The following is a 14,260-nucleotide window of genomic DNA, read 5'->3' on the forward strand; positions in this document are numbered from 1 at the left end:
ATCGAAAACATTGATGAGTTATTTCATAGGCATATGCTTATAATAATGACAATCAGTGGTTATCAGCCTTAAGTCTAGGAGCTCCATCCCTGTTTTTTTTTTTTTTTTTTGGGGGGGGGGGGGGGCGCGGTATTATTTCACAACTACAAGAGTACAAGGATACCAACATTGGTTGTTTCTACTTAATTCTTACCTACTAATCCTACTATATATCAACAATGAATTGATTTTTGCAATGGTACAAATCTAAGAAAACATCTTCTTTCTCCTTTCATACGTACATCAGTACATGTCTAATTATAGTACAAAACGAGAATGAAAAAATTGCAAAATTAAACTGATAATTAAAGTTAGATGCATATTGCTTAATATGAACCAATTAGTAAGTTATTCATAGTTGATTTCGTGAAAATACTAACAAATGGTGTAACTACAGAGCCTAACAAGAAATTTCCGTTGTATTCAGCCACTTCACTAACAGATTCCATTTCACCATCGCCATGCAATGCCTCAAGAAGCCTACCTTCCCCATCAATCCGAACCCCTAGAATTTCATCTCTATAAGACGGACTTGTTCTTCCGTTGTTCAGAGCCACCCAAAATTCTCCTCTAGCATTCCTCTTAACGTTATCAGGAGCTCCTGGAACTTGGCTAAAGACTTCAGTTGAATTAGCTCTTGGAACTTTAAGCCAATATCTCAAAACTCGACTCGCACTAGTCTCTGCGATGAGCACAAAATTATTTTCTTTGCTTAATGCGACGCCATTTGCAAACTTGAGACCTCTCAATAAAACCGACACCTCTCGGCTTTGGGGATCATATTTCATGAATCTTGCTGTGCTATCACCCGTTAAAGCTACACGCCAATGTTCCCTACACGATTTAATATGTCCATCACCAAGAAACTTGCATGAGAAAAAAATTGGGGAAAAGAATATAGTACGTACATTACCTTCTTGTATACTTAGTGCTGCTGTCTGTAAAGTAGACTATGTCGTTCTCCGGGTCAATATCCAAATTATTTGTGAATTTGAAGGTGCCACCTTCTGCAGTGATAGCAAGTTGAGTCGCTGCCCCGCCACCCCTTCCAACTCGCACGAGCCCAAAATAAGCATCTGCTATGTAGAGCTCACATGTTATCGTGTGGAATCGCAACCCCAATGGCCTCCCACATGTAGGTTCAAGTTCTGGATCACTAGAGCCATCACATAATTCCCTTCTTCTGATGAAAATCAAATCAAGTCCCGCCCATATATATTCATTGAAATGCACTAACAATATGATATTAACGTTTCTTGGTTTTAAATTTATTAAATATCGTATAACAGTGGCAACGAATATGCCTCAATAAGATTCCTAGAATTGTAAAGACATTCAATCCACATTTGTTCATCTTCTTTAAAAATTGCGCGTGCTTCTGTTATCCTACATCAGAATCATGAGTTGATTTTTCTTCCAGCATCGTTAAATGCGTTCCAATGACTTATTTGTTGAGTTCCCTTTCTAGTTTTTTACTTACAAGTGTCATGATATAAGGATAACATTGATAATTAGTTTAGTATGAGCACTTAAAAAACATGGTATGGACAAATTTATGAAATCTAAGCATATTGATCAAACGCGAATTAAAATTGTATAACACAGTTGATTAAGCAACAAGAGTTTGCTAACATGTTACATAAGTAAGATAAAAATGAATTCCCTCCAACCCGTCTGGAGCAGTAAATGCAAATTCACTCCAACCATGCCTGGCACCTAACCATTTAAGAATCCGACCATCTGAAACACTTGTATATGGACCTTCTCCCCTACAATCGAAATCAAAGCTCTCGGGTCCAACGACTCCAGCTGGTAGAGGGACTTGATGGTAAGAAGAAGAAGAAGAACTTGGGTATGTCGGATAAGAAACTGCGACGAAGGACTGAACAACAAGACCGAAAAATATCTTACTGTAAGAAATGCAACCATTGTTTTGGAAATGAAGCACATACCATTTGCTTTTCCAGTAATGACTTGTGAGTAAAACAAAGTTCAGCTCAAACTCTGGGGAAGTTGTTACGTAACTTTCACCATTTGGACAAATAGCTAGTAAATGTCTCAAACTCTTTCACTTTTTTTTAGTCAGGATCCATACCACGGTCGTCAGCACCCACCTACATTGTACTGTTGATAGTTACAGCTCGAACGTTGGTTATATGGCGACTCACCAATCCAACCACCAAACCAAAGTATATCTATTTCTACGACCAAAATAAATGAGACCTTTTCTTGGAAATATTGGTTACTCCTGGAAGTCTAAATGCCTGGAAGTCTACTCCCAACTCCCAAGTGCCCTGTTTAGCCCAGATGCATAAGCTAGAGGGTGTAATTTTGCAATTCATTTACTGCTATATATTATTGCAAAATTGAGGGTTGGACAATATCGATAAAAAAATAATTGATGGTTGAGGAAAGGACTACTTTGACCAAGACACCCAGGGTGCAACTGTTTTGATCCATGTCCATCCTTTCATAATAAGCAACTGAAGGAAAAGGTTCATAGAACATCAAGGAAATCAGAATGGGAAGTGCAATGAGTAGAATCTGTTGACACAACAAGAATAAAATTGTCTTTCTGTAATCCATTTTCTAATCTATTCAAATTTCTTATAAGCACCACCACTGCAGAGACCAATTAACAAAGTACTAAAAATAACATTATATTATTTGGAAGTAAGAATGTGGAAAACAAACTCTAGATTACATTTTGACATGTTGTATAACTCCATATATAGTTGATCCACGGTAAATTTAACATGAAAACATCTAATTATTCAAAAAAAAAAATCACCAAAAGTTTTGGTGCGGTTTTCACTTGCAATCATTTCCTTGGTTTCTTCCCGATTCAACCGAACACCCTAATAGTTTGTTTGGGCTGTTCCAAAAATTCAAGCACAAAATTTTGTAAATCCACAAGCAATATCACCATGATATTGAAGCGCCATTCTCTCGATCCCTCCCCGGCACCCTAATAACAGGACAGCACAATGTTTGTTCAGATTAATAAAGATAGTTGAGGTACATGGCCTGAAGATAAAACTGAAAACAAGAACTAAGCTACAATGAAACAAGCTTACTTTGTTTAAAAAGCTCATAGGGCCAATGTGCGATCATTTCTTCAAATCTACAATTAAGTACTCGATGTCAAGTTCCATATACGAGCACGGGAAGTCAATGTCAAAGTTGCTCAAGACCTGAAAGTCAAATTAGGCAGAACAAAATTGTTTGTCAAATTGCACCCCATATATAAACAGCCAACAACCAGAAGCTACTGAGAATAGGAATAGAATACATTATGACAATATTATATAACACGCAAAAAAGGCATAAAACAAGGAGGAAAACAGAGCGTGATTCAGTAAGAAATAATCCCCAAAGCAGCTACCAATTTCTTTCATTTAAATTTCAAGGTCTGCTACAGCTACAGAAAACATGCCAGAACTCAATCTAAGAAGTTTAAGACTGAAGTCATGCCCCAATCTCAGAAGTTTTTTCAGCTGAAACCTGCTCGAACTTACTGTTAACCGCAATTTTATTTGAATAAGAGAACATTTCTAGCCCTCTTCCATAGTTCCATCAGAGTTCATGTTTATAACAACGGGATGTGGCTCAAGTCTTCAGATCCAAACCAATGCTGTGGATCTGGGCCAATTCTAGCAACTTCATAACCTATGTAACATGGCACTTCATATTCGCAAAAAAAAAACGTGCCAGATACGAAATTGTGTCGGGCACACGGACACATTATGTATACGATTCCAATCTAGGGTCTTTATAAACCCTAAAAGACTGAGAACATATCCATTAACAGAGTCACAACTCCATGATATGCGACTTGCATAGTCATTTATCTGTAAGGAGGCGCTTTGTAAGGTCTTGAGCCCACGAAATAGTCGTGCAACTAAAAAATAGTAATTTTCTTTCTACTTAGTTGTATCCCCGTGTCCTACTTCATATAGAGGTATCCCTATCAGAAACTCTGTATTTACCCATGTCAACGTCACTTAGTTGATAACAAATAAATTTTATTTAGAAAAGAGAATACTGGACGAAACTAATAGTAAGTTGGTAAATTGTCTTAATAAGATTTGACTTGCCTCTGGATGAACAATGCCAAAGCGGCCAACACACTTTCCATTCAAAGTAATGCTACCTTTTCTACCCTGAAGGAACTCAGGATCATCCTCCTTCTACATGGACCAGAATAGTAAACAGATTATAATCAAGATCTAAATTTCAGAATGAGTCATACGCAGATATAGAGAACAAATTACTAAAAAGAAACATCCTTACATTTGTTTCTGTTATGTAATAGCCAGTACTATCTCCAATAGGTACACAAGGTTTATCCATAATTTCCATGATCCTGAGCACTAGGGTGTGAATTTCCTGGAAAATTGAAATTGAAGATTAATTGTTTGTTCTAAGAGAATGGTGCAAAAATAGGTCATGGTTGTGTCTCCTGTTAGTCACAGCAGATCATGGGGGAGCTTAACCAAAAAGGCATTCGCCAAATATCAATCTTCTCTGTCGAAAGAAAAGCTTAATACAAATGGTAAAAAGTTAAAACTACTCTCTTACAAACCATAAACATCTGTCAACAGTAAAACATAATCTTTTTTCGCACAGTTTCTCCAGTACAATGTAATTACAAAATGCATGATCCTTGCTATAGGAACAATCAATGAAATAAAGATACACAGGCACACACAGGAAAGACAGGACCTAAAAGACAATTTAGATAAGAAACAGTCATACATATATCCCGTAGGAGTATCAACATGTATTCTTCCAGTTTCTTCTTACACAAAGGGAAAGGAGCTATCAGTGTATACAAATTTACAAACCTTTAGACCACCACAAGCTAAACTGGATAAAAGGGGGGGATACAAATCAAATACCAGTAAGAGGTAAAATCCTAACCAACTAAAAATATAACTCACTATAGCTGCTACCAAGATGTGAGTTAGTGTAACATATAGCTTAAATCCATGTACTATGATTACTGGCACCCTATTCATAATGTTTGTCCCTCATTACCATTTTTTTTATGATGAGTCCCAACAAACCTTATTGACCAAAAGAACCTCCAAAAACAGAATTTACAAAAAATAATCCAGCATAGGCTTCAAAATAATAGAAAAATTAAGAGTGGCGTCACTGTTACTGCAAATCCAAGGTAACCAAAAAAATTGCATGATTGACAGTTCCCATTATTAAAGGATAAAGTTATACATATAAGCAAATTTATTTATCACAAGGACAAGATGTGGTAACTTCTAGTGACAAAATGAACTCATTCTGATCAAGCAGGAGATTATCAACAAATACACAAGTACATAACAAGGTGCTAAGAACAAGATTGCATACTAAAATAACACAATGTAGCACTATCATACTCCCAGTCCTTGGAGATGGCCCACAAGATATATTCTATTCAATGTTATCAAATTTATACCTCAAAACCGGATTTGTCGTCACAATACAATGCCGCCAAATGGCGCCGATTAGTGGCACCGACATCTTTCATGCCATCCAATAAAACTACATCACCCACTTCAAATATCTGCCACATACAACGACGCAATAGTCAGATAAACTATTCGTATTCCACAGAAAATGTGTTAAACCAACTGAGAAATGGAAAAGGCTAGAGGAAGCAAATGATTAGCAAATAAAAGCAAGGGGTATCAAAAGAATCATAAAAGAACGATATATATGTTTACTGTTGTAAGGTCAGGTTATCTACTTCTTTAAACCATTTGCTTAGAAAGGAAAATAAAGATCCTGAAAGAACAATCAAACGGCGATTTATTGATATTGAAGCTTTGCAAGCCAAAGTGAGTGTTCTGCTGAACCTGTCCCAGTCACCAACCAAAAGAATGCAGTTAAGAAATAACTTCTTTTTGTTTGTGTTCCAGGTCGAAATGTTCAAAGGGCGCATAACAGTACGGCTCCATCACTCCATCAAGTGTGTTGTGTATGTGCATCGAATATTTGATTATGTACATGTGCCTTCTGGAACTGGCTTTTATTAACACAGAGAAGGATCAAGTAGCAAGATATAGAAGCAGTTCCATTTAACATGCACAAATAAGTAGGGCTAAAATATAATATATAGCAAACAGACATCTGTATTGATATATAACGACTTGCATGAAGATGGAAGCTTCAAATAAGCAGGAATCAAATGTGTCGGAACATATAAGAAAGCATGCTCTCAATTGTAACAGAGATTTCCAATACCTTAATAGGCTTTGGATGGTAATTGTTCTCTCGAACAGTTTTCAATAAGCCTGGCATGAGAGTTGTTCGAGTAACCTGTAAGAGATGCAAGAACCAGACTACTGAGCTTCCAAATTCATAATGCATGGACTAACACAGAATGACCAAGAAAGATGTACTCAAAGTAGGAACCGAATAAAATGAGCATATACAAATCACCAAAATAAAAAGAATGTCCTTCACCCAATTACTGACTGATATTTATGATTGAAATTGAAGTATAGTATATGACAAACTTTTTCGAGCACGCTTCCCATATGTTCCATTGGATCAAAACATTTGGAGTACTGGAAAATGGAAATCATAGAATATTTTTCTTTTTCCTTCTAAAAAGTAAACCTAATTGTAAACAACTTAAATACAAATCTGAGATCAGCCAAGCATAAACAAAACCGAAAATTAACATTATAGGATGAAGCAGGCGACACAAACTTACTAGGCTAACAATGAGAAAACATATATCTACAACACAACAGGCCCGTTTTACCAGTTAAAAAAACTTATGACCCCCCTCTCCCAGCCTACTTTAAAAACAATAAGTGTTGAGGAATTTAATGTTAACGTTTTAATCCTTATTCCTTAATAGTTAACACCAATCAAGCTGTCAAACAGATGATTTCTAATACGACTGCTATAATACTATCAATTGCGTCTAGACCCAACTTTATAGATCTGGCCCTTTAGGGTCCCGGTCTAATAAGTATCAAATAGGACCTGGATCTACACAGATTCAATTTAAATTATCCATTGGCAGCCTGTCGACGATTAGTCTGGGTGTGATTGAATATTGAGAAAAAAGAGATATTGAGTAGGATATAACTTCTCCTTGGTACAAAAAGGAAAATGGCTCAATAATGAACACACGAGGTGAAAGATCGCTAAAAGCAGTTTACAAGGAACCACCGGCTGTCGGAGTACCACAAGCACATTTAGTCAAAATAAAATAAAACACAAGAATATGGAACTTGATTGAAAACGATTTATGCAGTTGAAAAGTAATATTTTCCAGAGTGTTAGATGCAAAATGTATCACAGTGAAGTAAAGTTCAATATGCATTTTGAAACACTACCCAATAAAAGTAACAAACCTCAAAATCAGCTGAACGGGGATTACCAATCAGCACCGCTGTTGACTTGTCATCCTTTCTGTTCAACATGGGGAATATCTCTTTGTATGAGCACAATATCCATGTTAACACCTCAGTAAATCCAGCATGAGCAACCTAAGACAAAGATTAATAAAATGAAACAAACTTAGTACACCAAAAGGGTGTAAAGCCATTGGCATGATAGGATAAAATGCTATCAGAGAAACGAAAAATCACAATTGATGAGTAGACAATAATTAATCAATGTGCATACATTGACTAGTATACCAAATGACAAGCTCATATGGCACTACACAATCACAACATGTAGACACTTTTAAGTGTCAACAGCATGTGAAGAGTAAAGACTATAGAAACTTGAAAGTCTTGAGCATTGGCAGTAAAAATGATCAACTTTAGTACAACTGTGCGGTTCACGTACTCCAGGATAGGCTCCCATCTTGGATATGGTATATGCACTTCCAAAGATGTAGCTGCAGACACACTATGATGACCCATATATTTTTCATGGGCTCATGGTAAATAGGTATCCCGGATACTGTTTACCTCTGGATGCCACTCTGAGAACTTCACAATGACAACTTTTCTCCCAAGTCCCAATAACAATCTTGATTCTAAAACAATGAAGACAACCTATTGACTATTATTAATGCCTAAGTAGGAATTTGGGGTGAGAAAAGAGACCAAATCAGTGGAACAGCAACCGGCATTTCGATAAACTAGAATGATAAGAAACTAAATAAAAGTAAAGACTAAACTAATATTCATACAAAAATAAAGCAGTAGGTAACCAACAAAATAAAGCTTACAACTAAAAGAAACTGGATTGTTTATGTAGCCTTAAGTTAGAATGCATGGACGCGCTACAGCGTAAAATTCTTTGTACCTCCAATCTAATGGAATCGCTGATTTGGCTCAACGTCTGCTGCTTTCCAGAAACTAATCGCGTCGTTCTTGGAATATCATTGAAACCATAGGCAATGGCAAAATCCTTCAAACAAGGTAATAAGTTTAATTACTGGAAGTAATTATGAAGTGGACATGATCTGTCAGTATAAAATTAGAACAAATATTTCTTATATTAGTCAGTACCTCTGCCACATCACAAGCTGCAAGAATGTCACTTCTAGTAGGAGGTACAGATACATTAATACTGCATTCTTCAGTACTCGACATGGATTGTTTGGCTTGCAATTGCATCTTATTCAACAAACTAATAACCTAGAAGAAATGAAAATCAACTATAAAAAACTATCAAAAAACATACGCTTCAAGATCCAGTACCACTATAAACACTTTCTCTCATTAAAGACATAAAAACACACCTACTACTAATACCCATTTGTAAACTACAGCCCTAATCCACACAAGAACTTGGAACAAATCAATTCAGAACTTGATGTGGATTTAACGGCTCGCAACTGCATATTTTTCAACAAACTAAATGACAGCCCATAATCCATGAGGGGCCAAATGACACTAAACGCAAGGACCAACCTAAAGGGAAAAATATTGGAAACGAAAAAACAACCAGACTACCAAGGAATTGAATGGTATGCGGCTGGTCATTCGATGATCCCTGAAGAACATGCAAAAGTGAAAGAGTTTGAAATCTCTCTTTTGTGGTAAAAACAGGGAGGAACTTATCAAAGATAAAATATCAAAGAAAGGACTAACAAGCTATATCAATCATGAAAATATTGCAGATGCATTAGCTCCCTATTAGCCATATTTTAAACGTACTACGTTCATATATACCGGTACTGGATGAATCAAAACCCGACATGTATCAGTGAAATATTACTGAAATTAGGAGACTTTTAAGTTTTTTAAACCATGATTAGCACACTTCTCTACTAAAGAAAACTTATAGATAGTGAGAGATGTAACAATACCTGGTTTGCGTCCGCAGAGACACCAATTCTACCAGTGATTTTTGATAAAGGAACCTCCATAGTGGAGGCTGATAGATCAGGATAAACAGAAGAGTTTCCGTCAGAGCTGATCACTTCTACCGATTCAACCTCAAATTTTCTTTCACAGTACACGGAAAACATGGTTACCTAAGAAACCAAAGCAGATATTTTTTCCATTTGTAAGGACTTAGTATAGATGCTGCTGGAAATGTATAGTTGACAACCAAACAAGTGCATCAATAATCTCGCAACCCACCATAGTGTTCAGGACAATTTTTGCCTTTGTCAGATCAGTTGCTGTGCATTCAATGAAAACATTCTTTGTCTCTAGACTGATTGCTGAATGTGCACCATTGATAATTGGGGGCATAGAAAGAACAGTTCTGCAAACAGCATTCACCTTTTTAAGTCCAACCAAAGAAACTTCATGATTCTTTGACTCAAATAACTAAATGACTATCATTTAAGATAATTATGGTAGAACCTATCAAAATTATCTTCCAACTATCATATGAAATAAATGAAAGAACATGGTATACTAAATAATATAGCTCAACTATAATTCTATAGTAGGAAACAAGAACGTAAACTGAAGGTACGATGGCAATTGTACCTGTTGTGATCATATATGACTGGAAAAACTGGAGAATTCTCAATTATGTGCAAGAACTTCTTCAATTTTACATCCGACTGAAGGGGAAAAGAAGGTTTTTAAGCAATCAATATGAGCGTCATTTATTTTTCAAAAATATATATATATTTTTATATAAATATATATATATATATATATAGCATCCAACAATTGTGATAATAGAAAACATTTAGTAATTTCATAACACATTAAAGACTCACTTCATAGAATTTCATGAGTTCATCCGCTCTGAAGCTGTTGGCCTACAAAAACAACCAGGTTACAAGAGGGTAATTTGGCCCACAATATGCCCAATAGCAATCTAAGTACAGTACAATAGATGTAAAACCAATATGGAATTTGCAGATAGGCACATAGCACAATGAGGAGAAAGTGGAGTCATAACTTTATATAAACTGTTTGACAACTGACCGACTTATACCATACACATATCAAATAGTAAAAGTGACTCAATGAAAAATAGTAAAAGTGACTCAATCAAATAGTAAAAGCACTTAAGACTTTAATATAGAAAAATAGAAATAGAAAGGAATCCAGATGACATAGTTATCATATAAATATTACTTAAGAAAATCTAAACCACCAGATGGTTCATTATTTATTAGCAACAGATTCAACTGATAAGCAAACATAAAATGGCACCAAAAACCAAAACCATTCAAGTCTTCAGTTTAATAAGTGTCTCATCCATAACAAAATTGTACTCTTTGGTGTTCATTTTTTCTCTCTTATTATTATCCCAAAACTTTGACTACCATTGTCATTTTTTATGTATCCTTCCCCTTCCAATTGCAGTTTCCTCAATATCATGACCTAGTAAAATATAGATGAATAAAGAGAAGAATACCAAAAGGGTACTCAAGTTTCTTTTAGGTAAGAATTTCACATGATTAATCAACTGTTACATAACAATGTTTCCATATATTGTTTCGTCTTCCCAGACTATTATATTTAAAACATGGAATCCTGAACTTTTTCAGTAAACATATAGGAAAATGAAAATAAAGCATGGAAGCCCATACTCTTAATGACATTAAGACCACCAAGTCTATTTGAGTAATATTTGTTGTTGATAAATAGTAAAATAATAGGAAGAAAAAAAAAAAAAAAAATTGTGAAATCTGTTCTAGACAAACCCCAATCAACTATTACTAGGAGAATAGTTGCATGAGCTAGATAAGAGACTTAGTTTAACCTTTGAGCAATCAAGAAATAATAATCATTTTTAGGGCCTGAAAACAATCATTTCTAAAGAAAGAGAAAGGGCTCATAATATTATCAAAATGTGTACCTGTTTCAGTGGCACAAAATTTATCTCTGTGGGTGGAAGGGCCTGTAAATAAATAAACACAACATTTAAGTAGAATGCAGGAGAATTATAGTCATCAAGACATGTGCTAAGTGATATGATACTCTTACAAACATATACCACCAATCATAAAATCTAGTCAGAGAAGTATAAGGGCATTTATACTGTAGAAGAAAATTCCCTTTATGCATGTATGACTAAGCAGCTATCTGGCATCCTTGGAACTTAAAGCCACAAATAAGCTAATTATCAGTTCACGTGTTACTGTTAGTATATGGATTGAGTGATCTCCCCTCCCCCCCTAATTTCCAACCCAGGAACCCCCCATGTAAGAGCTTGAAATCAAGACCACTTGGAAGAACCTAGAAGCATCCAATGATTTCAGCTTATATTCACTCATCAACCACGGATTGTGAAAAGTCCGGGTGGACCATGATTTGCAGAGAAGTCTCCTCAAGTCCCATATTCACTTTTTGCAACGATTGTTTCTATACTTGTTTGTGACTGGTGATAAGAAATAAAAATATAATTCCAGTTTTAATATATGATTGTTATCCCGGCAATAATTTGAATGAGTAACTTTTAGGATCTCTATATATACAAATGAGAAGAAAATAACGAACAATACACATCCAAATACATACTAAAACTGGGAGTTCTGAACAAAAAAAATAAAAGACAAAAGAATTATAATCTACCTCATAAGTGAAAGGGCCCTCTATCTTATCCAAATCATGAGTCCCAATAGCAACAAGGGTTCTCCGCCTAAGACAAAAGAAAGAACCATTTTGACAACAAAGTTGACATGATACCCTTTTTCAAGACATTATCCGAGAGAAAAAAGATGAATTATATGCATATAAAAAACACAATGGAAACCTTCTACGGCTGTTTGCAATTTGAATGCAGCAAAGGAAACAAATCCCAAGCTACCTAGTCTTCAACACGTGACGCCCCTAACTTCCTAGAAGGTAGACCGGCCTGCTATAGCATCTTTGGAATATAGGGACGTCACAAACCGAGTAACCCCACTCCTCCCACAACCGCTCTCTTGATGGCAATTGGGGATAGCATTTATATCATCTTATATAAAAGCAAATGTTGTAAGCAAATTTCATGATTCAACTTACTTCAATATATGCACACAATGGTGTAATTCCAACAATAATTGGTAGGTACAGAGGCTAGCTTTTTTTCTAATTCCCAAGCTAGAATTAGAGCAGACCTGCCACCAGGATTTTATAAATAAAAAGAGTTGAAAGTTCTAATGACCTGAGTACAACATTCCACTAGCATCGTGTTTAAGATAAGTGTCAATTTCAACTCCGTGTGGTAAATAATACGTACATATTACAAGTGTTGTTCAGACAAAAGATAGCTAATAAAATAATTAGCTTTGATGTGAGTAAATAAATAAGAAAGGGTCTCAATCTAAAATATACAATACTGTTCCACATTAGTTCGAGTATATCTTTGTTGTTCATTCATAAAGAGGTAAGTTTAGTATTGTGAATATAATATAGAGACAAACATTTACTAAACAACTAACGAACAACTTATGATTATAGAGGTCATGATTTAATATATAGGGTATCATTAATAAAAGCAACAAGCATTACCGGCATATGTTCTGATGGAGCTTATCTTGAAGGTCAATGAAACTTTTGAAGCTTGCCTCATCAAAAGTAATGTCTCTCAAAACAGCACAAACAACATACGGGCGAATCTCACAAGTCTGCAGTATATCCCCACTTTTCATAAATAACATCTAAAAGCATAATTAAGAAAATGCACAAATAGTCGAAATAATACCTCGGGCTTGACGTGCATTTTAAGCATCGAATCTCTTGGTATATTCGACACTCTATAATTAGGAATCTCATCAAGTCCTTGGAATATTCTAAGTGCTTGCACTAACCCTTCGAAACAAAGTAAATCGTACCTATTACCAAAAACCCAAATTAACCAACAAAATAAATAATTAATTAATTAATTAATGAAATAAATGAGTTAAGAAAAAATGATAATACCTATTAGCACCAATCTCAATTTTGTAAATAACTTCTTCTTCTTCTTCACCTTCCACGTCATCATTTCCCAAGTGTTTCTCCTTTCTAATTATCGCTTTCTCCGTAGTCTAATAATATAAAATAATAAATACTTGAGGTTTTCATTTATAACGAAAAAAAAAAAGTAAAATACTTACAACTTCGTCGAGTTCGAGTCCGTAAGCGCTGCAAAAGTCGTCAAACTCAACTTCGGCTGAGAAAATGAAAAAACAATGATAAATGCCGGTACGAAATTAAAAAAAAAAATCGATTGAGATTGGTTACTTACTGTAAGTTCGTCCGAGGGATTTGAAAAGCCGGTCTCTTCCCACTGAGATTTTAGGCATTGTTAAAAGAAAGAGTTGAGCGAGAAAATAAAAAAAATTGAAGTGAGAGAGATAATAAAGAGAGAAAACAGTAGTAATGATTTAAGTATATTGGACCGGGCCCAAATAAAAAATATATATGGGCTATGTGAATTTGTGGGAGGCTCGTCTCACCGAATTGGAGAACCGGGGATTATAATATTCTTCTCTTCTCCAACAAACTTTCAGCAATTCGTACGATATTTTTACACACTTCAGCAACTTTACACACACCACACCTTTTATATATATATATATATATATCCTAAGTCTGTAACTCTTATATTGTACCACACCTTTTATATATATATATATATATATCCTAAGTCTGTAACTCTTATATTGTGTGTATAAGTATTCTCACATCCAGACCTATCGGTGAACCTAAAATTTAAATAAAATAAGGAATTTGGAGTGCTATGAAGTTGGGATTAGTAAAATGGGAAGTGGTGGTATCGGAATAAACTGATTTATTAATTAATTGGAACAAGTCACTGTATTGGGATATGAGGTTGACACTGGACTCAACTGGACTCA

The 14,260-nt window shown here is 35.2% G+C and overlaps 2 protein-coding genes across 2 annotated transcripts; both read right to left on the minus strand.

Annotated features, from left to right (window-relative positions):
* Nucleotides 1-245: 245 nt before the first annotated feature.
* On the minus strand, nucleotides 246-2,381 carry LOC147521661 (protein STRICTOSIDINE SYNTHASE-LIKE 10-like). The gene is made up of 4 exons (XM_086566115.1): nucleotides 2,263-2,381; nucleotides 1,710-2,063; nucleotides 953-1,222; nucleotides 246-873 (listed from the first exon to the last, which is right to left on the minus strand). Exons 1-4 carry the CDS (start codon nucleotides 2,379-2,381, stop codon nucleotides 366-368), a joined length of 1,251 nt encoding a protein of 416 aa, XP_086422241.1. The 3' UTR covers nucleotides 246-365.
* A 293-nt stretch (nucleotides 2,382-2,674) lies between these two features.
* On the minus strand, nucleotides 2,675-13,796 carry LOC147521662 (phenylalanine--tRNA ligase beta subunit, cytoplasmic-like). The gene is made up of 20 exons (XM_086579635.1): nucleotides 13,648-13,796; nucleotides 13,517-13,572; nucleotides 13,341-13,447; nucleotides 13,123-13,252; nucleotides 12,930-13,045; nucleotides 12,009-12,075; nucleotides 11,293-11,334; nucleotides 10,202-10,243; nucleotides 9,963-10,039; nucleotides 9,606-9,732; nucleotides 9,329-9,496; nucleotides 8,526-8,654; nucleotides 8,320-8,424; nucleotides 7,413-7,547; nucleotides 6,286-6,360; nucleotides 5,498-5,605; nucleotides 4,333-4,428; nucleotides 4,137-4,229; nucleotides 3,117-3,233; nucleotides 2,675-3,007 (listed from the first exon to the last, which is right to left on the minus strand). Exons 1-19 carry the CDS (start codon nucleotides 13,703-13,705, stop codon nucleotides 3,150-3,152), a joined length of 1,815 nt encoding a protein of 604 aa, XP_086435761.1. The 5' UTR covers nucleotides 13,706-13,796; the 3' UTR covers nucleotides 2,675-3,007; nucleotides 3,117-3,149.
* Between the last annotated feature and the right edge of the window lie 464 nt (nucleotides 13,797-14,260).

Source organism: Coptis chinensis, chromosome 1, assembly GCF_015680905.1.
Source record: "Coptis chinensis isolate HL-2020 chromosome 1, ASM1568090v1, whole genome shotgun sequence".
Taxonomy (NCBI): Eukaryota; Viridiplantae; Streptophyta; class Magnoliopsida; order Ranunculales; family Ranunculaceae; genus Coptis; species Coptis chinensis.

Coding starts and splice junctions, on each gene's coding strand:
- LOC147521662 (XM_086579635.1), bottom strand. CDS start 13,705: ATGCCTAAAATCTCAGTGGGAAGAGACCGGCTTTTCAAATCCCTCGGA. Junction 8,655..9,328: donor TCTCTGCGGACGCAAACCAG/GTATTGTTACAT, acceptor CATTTCTTCTAG/GTTATTAGTTTGTTGAATAA. Junction 4,230..4,332: donor ATTACATAACAGAAACAAAT/GTAAGGATGTTT, acceptor TGGTCCATGTAG/AAGGAGGATGATCCTGAGTT.
- LOC147521661 (XM_086566115.1), bottom strand. CDS start 2,381: ATGAATTGCAAAATTACACCCTCTAGCTTATGCATCTGGGCTAAACAG. Junction 1,223..1,709: donor GCATTTACTGCTCCAGACGG/GTTGGAGGGAAT, acceptor GATTTTCATCAG/AAGAAGGGAATTATGTGATG. Junction 874..952: donor AGCACTAAGTATACAAGAAG/GTAATGTACGTA, acceptor TAAATCGTGTAG/GGAACATTGGCGTGTAGCTT.